This window comes from Micromys minutus (genome assembly GCF_963924665.1).
Source record: "Micromys minutus genome assembly, chromosome: 7".
NCBI lineage: Eukaryota > Metazoa > Chordata > Mammalia > Rodentia > Muridae > Micromys > Micromys minutus.
Window position 1 is genome coordinate 49,431,805 of NC_137976.1, and position 18,085 is coordinate 49,449,889.

Below are 18,085 nucleotides of genomic sequence, written 5' to 3' on the forward strand. Positions count from 1 at the left end.
GCTACTGGGAGAAACAAGTCATCAACAGCCTCACTCAACCTGCTGTAATTTCATGCTAGAATATCATCCTTCCAGGCCACATGTGCCAGCTGGTGCAATGTTACAGATGTGTCCTCCTGCTCTCTGATGGCAGCTGAGGTCTGCTCCATGGGAGAGAACTCATCCCTGGCACTATGAACCTGGGCAAAAACTGGGGCGAGTATAGTCCCTCAGAGGAGCCGATGACTGCTGTTTCACTAAATGGGCATATTGTCAAATTGACTTCTAAACATCTGTGATTATATTCACAGAATGGTGCTGTTCTCTACCTTGGTCAGAGGGAAGCTTGTTTTGGAGGTGGGCACCTGTTAATGCAGAGACTCATAACTGGCTAAAAGACTAAGAATGGGTGATAGTTGAGCGACTAAATGGGACAACTCCTGCCCTAAGGTTTAGGGAATAATGCAGAAGAGGGGTATAAGACTCAGGGGATCTGAGGAGTGCTGTAAATGCTGTCAGACATGGCATACACTCATGGCTTCAAGGCAGCTATGATTACTTGCGTAAGACCTGAGCAAAATAAAAGCAGCCAGCATTCTCTCTTGGATGAGGTAGTGCTCATGATGTCCCAGTTCTAGGAAATTCTAGGAAAGGAGGTGGTGAAATGTAAGAATGCTGCAGGAGACAGAGCAAGTTTTCTTTGGGTGTGGCCATTGGTAGGCTGTGCATTCTCTGATGGGATGGGGGGAAGGAGGAGAAGGAAGAAGAGGATGAGGAAGAAGATTGGTTGTGAGGGGCTGAGGGCTGGAAGGAAGGAGCTGTTGGGTAGAAATGGTAAAGATACATTATATGAGTGTGTGAAATTGTCAACAAATAAAGAGAAATGTTCTCACAAAAACCAAGCTCTATCATTTGTGGGGAAAAAAAATGGTTGCAACAGGAGATAATTATATTAACCAAATTAAGCTAGTAACAGAAAGACAAATATGGGTTTATCTCATATGTATTTCCTAGAATGTGTGAGTATATATGTTCATGTCTGCAGGGGCACATGTATTCATATATATGTAGAAAATAGAGATGGATATTGTGTCTTCCTTAATCATTTTCTACTTTGTTATTTTTAAATGTCTCTCTCAAACATGTGAGTGTATGTTTATGTGTATGAGCATGCACTCATGCGTGTGTGTGTGTGTGTGTGTGTGTGTGTGTGTGTGTGTGTATGCCTATGTCACAGTGCCTGTATGGTCAAGAAAACAACTTTTAAGAGTTGACTTTCTCTATCTAATGCAGTGGTTCTCAACCTGTGGGTCACAGCTCCTTCAGCAAACCTTTGTCTCCAAAAGTATTTCCATTATGATTCATAACAGTGGCAAAATTATAGTAATGAAGTAGCAACAAAATTTATGGCTGGGGGTCACCACAACATGAGAGACTATATTAAAGGGTTGCAGCGTTAGGAACATTGAGAACCATGGTCTAGAGAATGAATTGAAGAGCTGACCTCAGGTGAGCAGGTTTGTTAGCGAGTGTCTTTATCCACTGAGCTATTTTGCTAGGCTTCTCTGTCTTGTTTCCCTGAGACACCATGTCTCATTGAACCTAAACCAACTTGTCTAGATTGGCTGACCAGTAAGATCCCCAGACCCTCCTTTTCTGTCTCTTGGACTTGGGTTACAGGCATGGGCTGCTGTGCCCAGCGCTTTACACTGGTTTTGAGGAGTCAGACTGATCTTCCCTAACTTAAAAAGCTCTTACTTGCATGTCTTGCTCCTCTTTGTCTAAGGAATTAACTCGCTCTTGAAGAATATTTTCCTGTTTTTCAAAATTCTTGAGAAGAAGCATTTCTTGAAACAATGTGACATGGTGGAGGTCAGATAATTTCATCTTAGTATCTAGCTTCAGTTTCTGATGTCTTAGAAGATGAAGTTCTGCATCGAAAGTGACAATCAGTTCTTTGATCTGAGGTAAAAAAAGAGATTTGAGCATATGTAAGTTAAAACACAAATGTTCTGTTTCAAACTGTCCAACGGTACTAATGGATCTAAAAATATTTCTCATTACATATTTTGACTAGAGATATAATTATGTGCTCATATAAACTCACTTATTGGTGGAACAGAATTTGCATAGCTTAGTGATGGGAATTCTATAATACAGTCCTTTAAGCTGCTTTATCACTATTGACTAAGCCATATATATAATGTCAGTGAGCAATGGCTTAGTCAATAGTGATATATATATATATATATATATATATATATATATATATATATATGTACATATATATATATATATATAACCCATTTTCAATGCTTTCTCACAGTAAGTCTAAATAAACATTACTCTTAACTTTTTTATTTAAAAAAAAAAGTTGAAAATGGAGATAGGTGCCTAGCTCAGTTGTCATCAGAGAAGCATCATCCAGCAGAGGATAAACAATGGATGAGCAGATGGAGACCCACAGCCAAATACTAGACAGGATGTGGTGGTTTGAATAAGTTCGGTCTTCATAGACTTACATGGTTAAATGCCTAGTCCATGGAGAGTGGCATTCCTAGGAGGTGTGGTCTTATTGGAGGATGTGTCACTATGGCAGTGGGATTTTAGGTCTCTATGTTCAAGCTCCACCCAGTGTGGAATTAGAGTCTATTTCATTCTGCCTTCATATCAAGATATAGAACTCTCAGCTCCTTCTCCAGAACCATGTCTGCCTATAGGCTGCTATACTCCCATCATGATGATAATGGACTAAATCTATTAAACTGTAAGCAAGCCCCACTTAAATGTTTTCTGTTATAAGAGTTGCTTTGGTCATGTTGTCTCTTTACAGCAATAAAAACCCTAACTAAAACACAAGGGAACCCTGAAGAAGACAGAATTAGGGGTGGGAAGTGGGGGTGGGGGTGGGGTGGGACTTTAGGGGCCAGAGGGGTCAAGTATACCATGAGCACACAGCCCACAGGATCAACTATGCAGGGCTCATAGGGGCTCACAGAAACCATAGTGACAAACATTGACCTTGTATTGGTCTGAGCAAGAGCCTATGCATATACCTCATGGTTGTATAGTTGGTGTTCTTGTGGGACTTGGGAGTAGGGGGTGGCTCTGACTCTTTTGCCTGTGCTTGGGACCCTTTTCCTCATACTAGGTTGCCTCATCCAGCAGTGATGTAAGAGTCTGTGCCCAGTCTTAATGTATCTTGTTAGGCAATGTTTGGTAGGTATCCCTGGGAGGATATTTTTTTTTTGAAGGGAAACAGAAGAGGAGTTGTTCTGAGGAAGAAGGGATGGAGGAGGTCTGGGAGGAGTGGAGAGAGGAGAAACTGTGGTGAGAATGTAATATATGAGAGAAGAATAAAAATTTAGAAAGTAAAGAATGAAAATTATTTTTACATAGGTAAATGCCATAATAGAGTCACCTAGAAACTGTTCGATTATCCCATTTTCCAAATGAAGAAATGAGGTTAAAGATGATTGCTCTGTAATTAAGGCTACCTTATTATAAAGGTGGAACAGAAGTCCAAATTCTTACCCCTGGTCTGGACCTTATTCCACTACGGCCAAGGAGCTGTCTGTCCTCCTGTGTACTCTGATCAGCACAACTCCACCTACTCACTGCAGCATCAGTGGAGAGCCTAAGAGGGAACCATGACTATTGATGACCCCAAAGAAACTTGCACCGTGGGGAACAGAAAACCACTGAATGTTATCTGTTGGATTGTATAGGATGTCTTGACGGTTAAAAACTTAGTGCGCATGAAGCTTTCTACTAGAGAATAATAAACAGTAAGATAGATGTCTGCAGGTTTGTGGTGGTCAAATTGCTAGAGAATTTTAGAGTGCGAAAATACAGAAATCAACCCAAAGAAACGGCTCATGCTTTTCAGTAAGTGTGGTTATAGAGTGTGTATTTGGGCTTCCTTTTATGGTAACTCAATGAGGCCGAATTATTCCCAATTTCTCTGTAGGCAGGAGGACATTTTCTTTTTCAGAAAACCATTCTGAAACCAGACCACAGGGGTCTGCAGGTCTGTAAGGGTTATTATACCTGTTCTGTTGGCTCTGGTAGCTGACAGCTTACTAGGTTTGTGAGGGTAGTGAGTGCTTTTCTTGAGCACTGTTGTGTTCCTACTACCCCGCTATTAAGCCTCCGAATGTGGCATGGCCAACAGACATTTGCTAAATTAATGAAGTCAATAAGTTAATGTGATTATAGCAAAGCTATATTAGAGCATATATAGCAAAGCTATATTAGAGCATCTACTATGTGTCTGGCGTGCCTTATGTCTAGACATCATGAGGGAAATAGGAGAAGATGTGTGATCCATATCTGAAGGACTGTAAACTCTACCTGGTAAGACAAAGCTAACGCACATGAAATATCAAGAAGTAAGACGTAAGATGTTGACTTCAGGGGAGATGGAGTCCAGAAACAAGGAGAGGGTGGGTGTGGAAGATGCTAGAGAGTGCTTGGACTGGTCTGTGCTTTGAATGAGCCCAGTTCTGAAAGGCAGTCATTGCAGTCAGGAGGGATGGGTAGAGGAACAATGACATGAAATGGTAGTAAACAGAGAGCCTGGGAGGCAGGAGGGTGGGAGAACAGGCCTGGGTGAAGCAGGGCTGACGATAGAGAAGAAGGCTGGGGAGCAACAGGGTGGAGCTGAAAAGAGCAGAGGAAGGGGCTCCTTGTTCATGTCCAGTAGCAGGGAACTATCCAGGAAAGGTGCTTTCCTTCGGTGGTTAAGCTGTACCCCACACTTCTGATCCAAGCCTGGTTCTGGTTTCCCTGGAAATGACAGCACCTGTCATTCCAGCTATACAATAGTTTTGCATCCAGTCACCACCACAGATGCTCCCTCCCACTGGAGGAACCTGGATGCGCAGGAAAGGAGAGTTGATGGGCCAGCATGGTGCTCACACCTGTAATCCTGAACTCTGGGGCCAGGTCAGGCTACATAGTGAGTTTTAGGCCAACCTGAGCCACAAAATGAGACCAGAGAGACAGAAAGAAAGACATAGAGAGACAAAGACAGGGAGACAGTGGTGTGAAAAAAGCAGAGACTTCGTCCTATTGTCTTTTCAAGGCTGTCCCTCCAGTTCCCTTTACCATGACTTCATTGGGTTGCAAGTATCTTCTGGTGTGTTTCCCTGTGGGAGAAAAGGACACAAAGCTCCAACATTCTACAGAGAGCCCTAAGCTTAGTTAGGGAACTAGTTAGGGGAAGAAAGCCAGGTCATCAGTGAATACTGAGCTGGCCGGCATTTGGGGGAAAGGTTAATGCAGAGAAGTTTGAAATCAACCAATCATTAGCTACTATTCATTCTTTCATCTTCACGTAGAGGGGCAGCTCTGCCTCTTACCCTGTTGCACAAAAACTGTTGCATGTACAAGTGTTTAACCTCATCTCTCTTCATAATCTCCAACTCCACATCGCTTGGCTCCGCCCTCTCGAACTCAGTTGTCTTTGGAAGGTCCAGGAGACCTGATGCCTTGGACGACCGAGACAGGGAGTCTCTAGTTGTCAGCTCTGCTTCCTTTCCGGGGGTCAGTTTGAGGAACCCCAGCCCTCCCCCAGCTGAGCCCCCAGATTCCGACTGCTTGCTGCTGCTTTTGGCATCCTGCCGCTTCCTCTGCTTTCTCTTAAATCTCAGGAGTGTCTCCTCGTCGTACTGAAATCTCCTCTCTGGGACTTCTTCTGGATATATCTGCGGGACCTGGGGGATGGGCATGTGCTTGGAGGTGGGGATGGAAGAATGAATGCTCTTCAGTTCCTGGACCAGGCACTGGATTTCCTCAATGACAGCCAACTTGAGATCTCGAAGTGAAAGGATGCACTTGTTCATGTACCTCTTCTTTCCGTGGGCCTGAAACAAGAGCGGGGTGGGAAGCAACCTCATGACCTTCTCGCAGAGGGCGGTCTGGAATGGTTTCTCACCCTTTATCTTTGGGCTGACGGGACTAGGGAAAAGCAAAGTCTCTGTTTGGAACAGTCAGTTATGCTTTCCCTGACTTTCAGGTGCCGCCCAGTAAGACCCGAGGCCAGCCTGGATCTGACCCCTTTCTCTTTCTCCCATTGGTCCCTTTAGCTGGTTTGCAAGGTTGAGGTTCCTGTCCTTCAGCCTCCTCATGGAAGCCTCTCAGGAGACTTGTGTTTATATAGACACTCTGTGCATTTACTAGTTCCTTCCCTTGATGGAAATTTGGATTTCTTTTTTTAAGAATCACCTTGGCTGCTCACATAGGACCTAACTATAAGTCACCCTGTTCTCATTTTATATTCTTATTTGAGCCAAAGCATATTTGCACCAGCACTCCACACACCCACAGCTTACTCATTACATACTCTATTCTACAAGTATCTCCCAGTACCTAAAGCACAACACCCACTGTGTACAACGAGGCTGTGAACCAGACTAAGCCTTACTCCACATGAAGTAGTGTTTTGTTTTTAAGACCAAATGTACTTTGTCATGTAGTCTTATAAAACTTACCTATCTATTTATTAGGAAATAAAATCAGTAAAATAAGATCAACATTTTTACCTACTTGAGAATGAGTCTTTAAAGTATTAAGACTTAAAATGAAAAGTCAGCACTGGGTATGTGCGGAACCACCTAGTTGCTCTCACAGAAGATCCAGGTTTAATTCCCAGCACCCACATGGCAGCTCACAACCATCTATTTATCCAGTTTCAGAGGGTCCAATGCCCTCTTCTGGCTTCTATAGGTACTACCAAGCATACACATATGGGCACATCTCTAAATGCAGGTAAAACATTCTCGAACGTTAAATAAATACATGAAGTATTCACAAGAATATGTGTCTGTGAATAAGAATTGAACAATACTACATAAATATAATTGGTACATTAAACTTACCTTGGGGGGAAATAGCTAGAAAAATAGTCTATAATCTAAATGGTCACTAGTAAGACGTTGGAAATGTTGATTGTGACCAAAAGAATAAAGTTATGATGATTGATCCTGCAACTGTGAATATTAGCTAACATGCCAAGATGCTTATAACACCAGCATAAATAACAGCTTTTGCACAAAAGGAAAAGACATATCTTCTTCAGGATACTTTGTTCCATTTTTCAGAACATGCTACCTACAGAATATAGAACTTACACCTTTGTCAATATGATACCGGGAACTGTGTAGTCTACACAACTGCATGAGTTAGCCAAGTAGTTAATCCTTCTTTTGAACAAAGTAGTCACATGCTTTCTGAACCTCTAAGTGTGAAAAAGCAATTCCCTAATGATTTCAAAGGTGCCTGAAAAATTAGTATTGAATAAATGAGGAAGAAAAAGGCAATTTAATTTAAAAAAAATGAGGCTCAGAGCCAAGAGTGATTGGCAGCAGTTTAGAAAACTCAGAGACTAACGTGTTGGTTTCATTTCTGATAAAAGATGGAAGTCCTATAAAGAAAATATTAAATGGTGACATTTGTTCTAACTGTTCAATGGGCTGTGGCAGCCAGAAAACAAATCTACTAAGGATTCCATTGCATAGGATTTTCCCCATAAAAATGGCATGGAGCCGTATAAGTAACCTGAAGGCCAGTTCGGTGCTATGAGCTGATAACACTTATAGACAAATCTCTAGCCCTCTCTGGGTCTGTGTCTTGTCATTTATAAAAAGGACATATTCGAGACTCCTACGAAAATTGCCTTCAGCTCTAAATTTCCATGTTTATGTGCATGTGTGAATCAGAGAGATAAATGGCAGGGTGAGCACACTCTACTTAACAACAGAATAGTTTTCACTGGGTACCATCGTGTCAAGTATCCCCAGTTCCTCCTCCTTCTTGGCCGCATTTATTCTCATGTGCTCAGGTATCTTGTAGTCCGCGGATGTCTTCAGATTGAAATCGCCCATGAATGTTTGGGCTTCTCTGATGGCCTGGACATCCTTGGGATCTTCATAGTCATCATCGGGCTTGCTCTTGTAACTGTCAGAGAAGCAGACAGCATAGACAGGAGTGGAACAACAGACTCGGAGAAGCAGACAGCATAGACAGGAGTGGAACAACAGACTTTTGAGTGCGGACTTAACGCCTCCTCCCAGATCTCCATAGGAATAACTTTTGGGAAGTACAGAAAGCAACGGTGAATCATCAGAGAAGTTGAGAGTAGGGAAAAAAAACTATTAGGAGGCAGTTATATTGATACAGTTCAGAAATACAGGCAAAAAGATGAAATTATATTAACCAAGAAATAAGACTAGAAAATTTTAAAAAAGCTGTGACCCAGAAGGCCCCAGGAGCTACAAAAATATTTTCTCATTAGAGTCTCAAGGGAAAGGGCGTAGAGAGAATAAAATGCTACACGCATTTAGTAACCCTCAGTGATGGGCTGTTAATGGGTGCATCTCAGCTTTCCCATCTCCACACACACACACACACACACACACACATCAGGGGCAGCATTCATACCGAGACAAAACTCAAGAATTGTTCTCTAAAGAAACAGGAGTCCTGGCTCAGGGAGCTCTGAGGTATCTTTGGGTATCCCTTAAAAGTCTTTACTTGGAAATTGCCAATCGTCCACGCAATGAACGTGAAGTGTGCCAGCCGGAATGAGCATGCGCCTCTGGCCTGCAGTCAGCACTTTCTTTCCTTTAAGAGAAACACCCTTTGGGGACATGCAGTGTGAACTAGCAGAGGAAGCCCCTGTGTATTCCTCAACAATTACTCACATATGTAGATCTGCATCAAGTGGAAGAACTGTTGTTTTTTAAAAAGGAGAATGGCCACAGGGGGTGAAAAGGAAGGGAAGGGGCCCATGCCATAAATGTCACCATGAAAGACAGCCTGAAGTCAGTCTCCAGACCCCCATTAGCATTAGGAGATGACAAATCCCCACAATTGCCCTGTGATCTTCACACGTGCACTATGTCACACCCCTCCTGCAGTTAACAGATAAATGTAAAAAAAAAAAAAAAAAAAAAAAGACACGTTATAAAAGTCAGCATCTAGGCTTGATTTTTAAGGTGGAGAACAAGCCCGGCCTGACGGCTCCAGCCTGTGATTCCAATCCGAGGGCTCCAGCCTGTGATCCCAACCCGGAGATGAGTGGTGTGAGAAAGACAGCGGAGCATCTTGAGAATGCACGAAGGAATAAAATAGCTGGGAATAAAAGAGAATTTATTCAACACAATAGAAAAGTGAACTTAAAATCATCAAGGGATGGAGTGACTCTCCCTAACGCTAGAGAGAAACAAGAATGTCTAGGCTCTTTATTTTCAGCCAGCATAATGTAGCATGTCCCAGGCAATAAAGTGAAGAAAAATAAGAAATAAAAGGCAAAAAATAAAATAAAATTAGTAACGCCGAATCCATCTTTAATGCAAAGTGAGGTTGGCAAAATGAAAGAGTCGGCTAGGAACAGAATGGAAAAGAGAACAGAAAAGCTCCTGGCTTAGGAACACTGAACGCTGACGCTGCAAAGTTCACTTTCTCTCTACGGGAAACCCTTCAGGTAGTCCAAGGCTCCTGCAGGACAGGCAAATGAGAAACCCTCACTGAAGTCAGCCTCTGGCCCATGGATAAGATCCCTGCTTTCAGCATTTTCTAGGGTAGGGAATGGGCTGGTCTGCTTTGCCAAGCAGAATCTGCAGTGGACTGCTCTCTCTGAGTCCTATGGGGATAGACTGCACAACCTGAGCTACCAGAGAAGAGTGAAGATGGCAAGCACATACTCAAACAGTCAAACAAATCCCAACACACACACACACACACACACACACACACACACACACACAAATCCCAACACACACACACACACACACACATACACACACACAAATAAATAAATAAACAAAACTTGAAAGTAGAGTTTTCATATGGAGTTGAACTTATCTTGTTTATGATATTAAAATAGGTCCAATTAGCCAGTTTGGAAATGAGCAAGAAGCTGAAGAGACACATCTCCTATGAAGATACCCAAATGCCCACTGGATATATTTAAAAAACGGAAAGAAGGCACCAAGTGGCTTCAATCCCAACACTCAGGAAACAGAGGCAAGAGTATCTCTCTGAGTTTGAGGCCGTACTGGTCTACACAGTGAGTTCCAAGACATGTTGGGAGAGTGTTGCAAAGAACAGTAAGAAAGCAAAACACAAACTGTTCAGAATCACTAGCCATCGGGGAAATATAAACCCAAACCACAGCAAAACATCATTTCACACTCTTCAGGGTGACTGGGACCAAGCCCCAAAGGGCACGGAGCACTGAAGACATACGAAGGAATGAAACTTCTTGTGCATTGCCGGTTTCCTAAAAGAATACACCGTTATTACAGAACACAGGTGAGACGGTCCTCAGGAAACGGAACCTACGAGCACTATCGGACCCGCCAATCTTACAATGAGGCATTCATTCAAACAACTGACATCGTGTTTTCTACGATAGTGTGACAGAAAAGAGCTGTTCACTCCTTAAAAAGCGTTCTGACTATATTAGCAAATAGAATTTTTTAAAGCAGAAACTAAAGGTTCTAGAAATGTCACTTCCTAGTGTTGCTGATGCTACCCCTTCACCGTTCCCTCCTGTCTGGTAACAAACACAACATGTGCAAAGTTACATTTGGGGTCACGAATTACGAGTATAAGAATATAAGTCACACATGACTCACAGCTCCTCCCATTCCTTTTTGCGCTCTTGAATCTTATGTTGAGCCCGTTCAGCTTGTTGGATAAGTTTCCTTGTTTTCTCGATTTGGTTTTCTACCATAATTTCGCTCAAAGTTCTAGGCCGAAACTTCCTTCTTTTTTCCGCTAGAAAGTTTTCTTGTAGGCTAATACTTCCACCTGTACAAAGAATTACTTTTCAACACTTATAAGACAAAAAAAAAATACCTCTCAAATACTGTTTTCAACCTACACACACGTGTACACACACACACATGATCAAGATAAAATATGGAGCCACCATGAATTCAATCCCCGAACCACAGATGTTCTTTGACCTTTGATCCAGGGACACATCCTGATAAACCCACTGTAAATTGAAAATGGCTGATTTTAAAATGTATTTATGAAATCTGTCCCAGAGAATAAACTCATATCTGAGCATACCATGCTCAGAAGATCTACATTAGCCTACCCAACACTCAGAGCCTACTTTACAATAAAACTCTGAGTATCTCATGCAAGTTTTTAAATATTGTACTGACCGTGGAAAACAGAATGGCCCGGTAGGCATGCTTACACACCATTACTGAGTTACAAAAATTGTAAGACGGACAATCATTAAGTTGTCTGCGATTTCTAAGTGCAATATCAGAACAGAAATATACGGCATAATTATTGCTGTTAATCGTTTTCTATTTAAAAGGTTGGCAAAATAACGGCCCAGCTCCCATACCTGAGGCTCAGGGAATATTGCAGAAGGACAGAGAGCCAGAGGACAGGGGAGTTTGCTGTGAGACTTTTCTCCTACGACTGTCAGGAGCTACATCCATAAAGGACAACCTGAGCATCAACTGAACAAGGACAACAGACATGCCAACGTGGATGGGGGAAAGGTTACGAGTTCCCAGTTTTACATAAAGAACGACAGGCAGCTAAGAACTGTTAGGGAGAAACAGTCCTCCCCAGGGAAAAGCACATCAATTGGTTATCGAATGCCAAATGGTCCTCCCTGGAGGCATACACATAAGGGGTATCAGACAGGCTGAGAAGCTTGTGATTTTGTATGTGTGTGTGCATGTATGTATGAAACCATGGACACGAGGTCATGAGCTTGAATGAGAGAAAGGAGGGCGTGCGGGAGGGTTTTGAGAGAGGAAAGGGAAGGGGCAAATGATGCCACTGTGTAGTCTCCAAAAGCAAAAGAAACTTTAAAAATGCAAAAAAAAAACTTCAATAAAATATCCTTTGATTTTAATTTTTGGAAAGGATAATGTTAAGGCACAGCATCAACCGAGTAAGCTTCAACTCTGAAGGAAGCTGGAGAAATAATACTACTATCGGCTCCTTAAGGGAAGGCTGGGAATGATGATGGAGCTGACAGACAGGAGATTGCTGTTCATAACACTGAATCAGAGACAGGATTGAGTGCATCATAGTGTGACACAGAGTTTGAACTGACACTCCGAATACCAAAGGAAATAGGCTGTGGCCACTTAAAAAAATAAAAAACAACAACAACAAAACCCTTTTTTGGAAGGCCACTGTAGGGCTCCATATCCAAGTATATATGAGCAGCAGTAACTGCACTTAGTAGGTCTCTTTAAAAAAAAAAAGACATGATTGGATGAGAGCTCATATTTTATTATATTCTTTCACAAAATTCTCAAGGACAAAAGAAAAAGTGTAAAAATTAGTCAGAAGCACCTCGCATGGAAACTACAGTTTTAAAACAACTGGTTTTACCAGTGAACAGGTGTCTATTGAGGAGTGACTTCTCATGTTCAGTGTATACAAAAATATACTCTTAGACAAACATTAAAATGAGTAATAAGCCAGGTGTGACAGACACATCTATAATCCTAGCACTTGGAAGAGGGAGGCAGTGGTACCAAATGTTGAAGGCCAGCCTCAACTCCTAGTGAGCTCAAAAAAAGTAGAGATCAAAACAAAGTGTGCTACAAATACTCAGTTGCACTTTACTCAGATATAAAGAAGAATGATATTATTCTGTTGAGAGAGAGGGGGGGGGTGCACCTGGAGGTGATCATGTTCCGTGAATTAAGTCAGTCTCGGACAGACGGACATCACATTCTCCTCCCCAGAAGCTGTCTTCCTTTGGCTCCCTTGCTAGCCTTCTGCAGAAAACATGCTGCTGGGATGGGGATGGGGGCTGAGGGGAGGAGGTTAAGTACTATGTTTACAACTGAATTCTGTTTATGTTATTTGGAAAACAGTTTGAAATACAGTGTCTTAGCTTTACGTTCTGGGTGGGAACCAGAAATATGGAAGGAACAGAACATCAGAGGCTACTTGGATATGGGAGGTAGGAAAGCTGCAACATCCTGTGTTCTCATCCATGGTCTGAGAAACATGGCCACCTTGAGCAGCACACATTCTATAAGAAAACAGGCATTGCCCACTTGGTAGAGTGTGCCTGCATCTAGTCTTAGCCATACCACATAGCCCTGACTTGCAAGATTACCTATTCCAAGGGGAAAGATCATGGAAGGAGAGAAGACAAACTGAGCTCCAGACACCAAAGCAGGGTCAAAGTCCTTTTCTATAAAAAGTCAAGTCTGTTGGGAATTGTATCGACATGGACTGAAAGCTTCCTGTCGTCTGGACACCCACCTGCATCTTTCTGGCTTTCTTTCCTGCCTATCCCTTCCTTTTCAAACCGCTCCAATTTGCTAGGTCTTCTCTCAGACTGACTTGGACGTTTCAATTTGGAATATTTAGAGGGCTTCACCAGCCTATAGGAGGCTATCTGGTGGTCACTCTGGATGGCATAAACCACAATGGTGTCACTTTCCAATGGTTCACGAAATCTGAAAAAACAATAAAAGAATAGGTATTTGCAATAGTTAATATTTTGATCATTTTTGCAATGATCACATAGTACATATGTTTATGTACTGCTCAAAATTTAACTACATATATTCCATCATGTAGCAGTAAATATTAAAAAAGAGCCACCAACCCTCACTCTGCCCAGCATCATAGAGCCATATAGGATGTATTTTCATCTTAGCAGCAGCCACCCTCCTGTGACTCTCTGCCATGAACTCTGCTCACATTCCCAGAATCCCCCTGTGGTTATTGTCACAATTCCCACTAGCCAAACAAAATCAAAACTCTAGAAGCTTATAATTCATCAATCAGATCTATATCGGTAAAGTCTCACTCCACAAAACAACCACACAATAAACTCAGAGCCAACTGATATAATACAATCTGCCCACCTAGACAACACAAATCACCATACAATAATCCACCTCTGTTAAGACATGTATCACACAGAGATAGGACATCCTCCTCCTCCTCCATCTTGGCTTCTTTCCTCCTTTCCAAAACTCTGTCTCTGTCTTCCTTTTTCACTGTCCAATCACAGGCCTTGCCTTATCTGTGCCTACATTCATCTTAATATCAACCACACCATTGGAGTGCTATGAAAGTTGGGCTGCACTTGATTAAAAAGTAATAAAAAGTTAATTATAGTAAAACTAGTAAGCATTCCATTATTAATCATTACACCATCAAATTTTTCTAATATGTGCTAAGTGACAATTTATAGTTAGCTCCTGCTTGATGACAAGATAGAACACAACAAACTCTGGATATATGTAATTCACTGCCCTAGGCATTATATAGACAGTAATTTATATGAATTGTGTAAGAGTTATATAAGTTATACAAAAATGTAAATATCTGTGAATAAGTACAGGATTCCTAAGCTAAAAAGAAGGGAAAACTTAACGTTTATTTCCCAAAGACTTAAGAAATTTTACTTCACTGGGGTATTTAATCTCTATGATGTGTGTAGATGTATGCATGTGTGTGTGTGTGTGTGTGTGTGTGTGTGTGCGCGCGCATGTATTTATAAATGTATACCAATGAGATTTGTTTGTATGCGGTCACTGAAGTGAGCAGACTTTGGGAGGCTGAATAGGGGTAATTCTCAAACGTTTCACTGTAGAAGGACTGGATTTTGAGGAAGGAGAGATGTGGCTAAGAATAATTGCAGAGAACTGGAACAAACACTCATACTACCAACTTCCTGAAATCCAGCACCCTCTTCTTCTGGTCTCCATGGACACACACACACACACACACACACACACACACACACACACACACACACATACACAAGAGGAAAGACAGCTGCATGACCATTTTAGACAAATTCCCAACCTATAACTAGAAGGGATGAGCCGACAGCACAGGAAGATACCATCAGCAGGAGGGATTGCTTGAGGTGTCAACTCACTCCCTGGGTACTTCACAAAATGGCTCATCTGGCCACCTTGTGGACATCACAACACACAACTCTATTCAAAAGTGCGCTTTCAGACATGTGAATATGCAGGACAGACACACCTGTCCTGGAGCTTCTTCAGGCCGAGTTCATGTTTCCGTTTTTCCCAAGCTAGTTCCTTTTCCACTTGTTCTATTTTATAACTTGTTTTCTTGTGGATCTCAGCGTGAATTTTGGCATCAATATTGAAATCCTGCAGTTAAGTAGGTTTCTGTATCAAAAAGGTTCTTTTTTTGTTTTTAAATTACATTTTGTGTGTGTGTGTGTGTGTGTGTGTGTGTGTGTGTGTGTGTGTATGCATGCACAAACACTGGCAGATGTAAGCCAGGTGTCATTCCACAAAAGCCAGCCACTTTTTTCGAGACAGTCTCTCACTGGGACCTGGAGCTTGCCAGTTAGGCCAGGCTGGCTGGCTTACAAGCCCCAGGGATATATCTGTCTCTGCCTCCCCAGTGTTGGCATGATAAGCACACTCCACCATGCCTGCTTCTTATGAGACTGTTGTGGATTGAACTGAAATTCTCATACTGACTAAGCCATTTCCTTAGGCCCTCTATTAAACTTTTAACAATGATTCTGTTTAGGAAATAGTTAAAATGAAATAAAGGGTTGGAGAAATGGTTCCATGGTTAAGAGTATTTGCTGCTTTTTCAGAGAACCTGGCTTTGGTACCCAGCATTCACATATTGACTTAAAATCATCTGTAACCCCAGGTCCAGGGAATTGAAACCCTCTTCTGGCCTCCATGAACATTAGACACACACATGATGCACAAATATACATGCAGAAAACACTCATGTACATAACATAAAACTTTTGAAGAACAAAAGAACAGCATATCCCAGTTATTAGCAGGTTTTGTTTTACTGTAGTTTTACAGTAAAAATCACAAAAGAAATGAATATAAAATTGGCTTAAATACTTTTGTGATTGTCCTCATAACTACAGCTATACTGTCACCTTTTAAAAGCCCTGGCATGATTTTTCCATAAACATAATGAATTATTTAAAATGAAACAACAGGGAGTCAAACTATTCATGTACCCTCCCAACAGATAAGCCAGATTTCAACTCTTGTTTTTATTTTGTTACTGAATACAGAAAAAGCGGTAAACTTTGTGTTGCGCAGGCTCATTGGCTTCCATCCCAACTGTGTTAAGTTTTATAGCCCTTGAGGTGATGTAAATACTTTGCAGGCAAAAGAAGATTTAATGGTGATGTCCTAGTTTGCTTTCCTGTTGCTTTGACAAACACCACAACCAAAAACAACTTGGGGAGGAACTGGATTATTTAGCATACACTTTTAGGTTGTGGATCATTAAGGATAGAAGACAGGGCAGGCACTCGAGCAGGAAGGAAAGCAAGAAGCACAAGGGGATGTTCTTACTGCTGGCTCTCTCCCTCACACTCATCCAGTTCTTGTTTCTCCTGAGACTACCTGCTTAGGGATGGTGGTGTCGGCCCACAGTGGGCTGGGTATCTTTCTTCAAGACATCAAGACAATGCCCCTGGCAGATGTGGCACAGGCCAGTCTGGGTCTGAGAAATCCCTCAGCTGAAACTCTAGCAGGTGACTCTAGGCTGTCTAAAGTTGACAATGGAAGCTAACCACACTTTTCCCATATTGTGGTTGGCAAATAGTAGTCCCAATCCAGAAATAACATGTTAAAGTAAAAGTCCTTCATTTAGACTCACCGTCCGTTGGAACTGCATATGCACTGGTAACTCTTTATTCAGTGCTAACAGCTTCCAGAACTCATTCCTCAAATTTCTGATTTGTTCTCTCTTTTCAGCTTTTACTTGCTCTACTTTCTTCATTAACTTATCATGCTCTCGTTTCCTCCTGGCATTCTCAATACTGAAAGCAGACACGGAAAATACCTGTCATTCTAGGCATGAGAGATATTTAGTGTTCAGTAACTTGGAAGTTCATTTGGTTTGGTCAGCATCTGCAAAGGCTCAGGGTGTTTGTTTGTTTGTTTGTTTGTTTGTTTGTTTGTTCTGGTAAAATCTTAGGCCTGATCAATAGCTATGGTAACTGTTCATACCTGTAGGCTTTGGGATCTTCGATGTCTTCTGGAGAGGGCTCTGATTCAATCCCAAACTGTTGAAAGAGAAAAAAACATCTGTTTTCAGCAACTGTACACAAAACCTGCACAAGACTAAGCCAGTCAAAATTCCATCTGGGACAGAGGAGGGGCCCCAAGGCCTCACCCTCAGCAGAGGAGCTACTGTCAGTGTCTGGCTGCTGAGGGATAGTGACTCTTCTCTGTGGACTGGGTGGGTGGCATGTTGCCCATATCCCAGTAGGTGTCACCACATCCATGTGCATATGGGAAGCACTAACTGGACTTAAGGTTCTATTAATAACAATATTTTAAAAAGGATATGATGTTGAAAGGGGAATTAGGTAGGGGACAATGGAGGTGTTTCAGAGATAGAGGTGAATCAATATGACCAAAGTGCATTACATAAATACATAAAGTTAGCAGAGAATATACTTAAATGTTTAAAAAGAGAAACCATGATATATTCTAGCTGTGTGAGTAAACCAGAAGCAAAATGGCCTTCTCAGGAAGTAAAACCTGACTGCAAATCCTATCTCATTATTGACTGGATTAAAGTGGTTTATACTTGCTACTGGCTTTCTACAAGCAAAGAGAGATCTTTAGGAGGTGAAAGTAACACACCAAGAATCAAGGTAACTCTCCAGACTTTCACATACACTGTCTAGGGCTCAATAAAAATAACCAGGTGTGCTAGGAGGACAAGATTTGATAGGAAAAATCAGAAGACAGGACAGATCACTGACACAGAGTGACAAGCCTTATGAATAGGGAAGTTCTTAAGATGTAGTCAGAACTGCGATTAACATGTTAAGGAAAGTTGGAGGCCCTGTAGAAAACTTTAGAAGTCTGTTAGAGTATATCAACAAGAATGGAAAAACATAGATCTGAAAATTATTGCCCATTTTGAAGGAGAAAAAGAAACTTTGGCTTTTTTAAATGTGAAGAGCTGTATAACTTTAATAAAAATAAGAGTTCAGTGACGTTAATCCTTAATACAGAAGCTCCAGAAAGTCAGATTTATAATGTCATAGGAAGACTAGGCTATAAGGTATAGGCTACAGATATTATGATGACAATAAGAT

The 18,085-nt window shown here is 41.7% G+C and overlaps 1 protein-coding gene across 1 annotated transcript in view; it reads right to left on the bottom strand.

Annotated features, from left to right (window-relative positions):
* Positions 1-18,085, bottom strand: part of CFAP44 (cilia and flagella associated protein 44) — a gene marked incomplete at both ends in the record, with an annotated part of 71,600 nt that overhangs the window by 20,183 nt on the left and 33,332 nt on the right. Inside the window, 8 exons of the mRNA XM_080919508.1 lie at positions 1,738-1,941; positions 5,343-5,846; positions 7,761-7,938; positions 10,623-10,797; positions 13,252-13,448; positions 14,998-15,128; positions 16,630-16,792; positions 16,983-17,038. Of these exons, the coding sequence (XP_080775634.1) occupies positions 1,738-1,941; positions 5,343-5,846; positions 7,761-7,938; positions 10,623-10,797; positions 13,252-13,448; positions 14,998-15,128; positions 16,630-16,792; positions 16,983-17,038 (1,608 nt within the window). The remainder of the gene's footprint in view (positions 1-1,737; positions 1,942-5,342; positions 5,847-7,760; positions 7,939-10,622; positions 10,798-13,251; positions 13,449-14,997; positions 15,129-16,629; positions 16,793-16,982; positions 17,039-18,085) is intronic.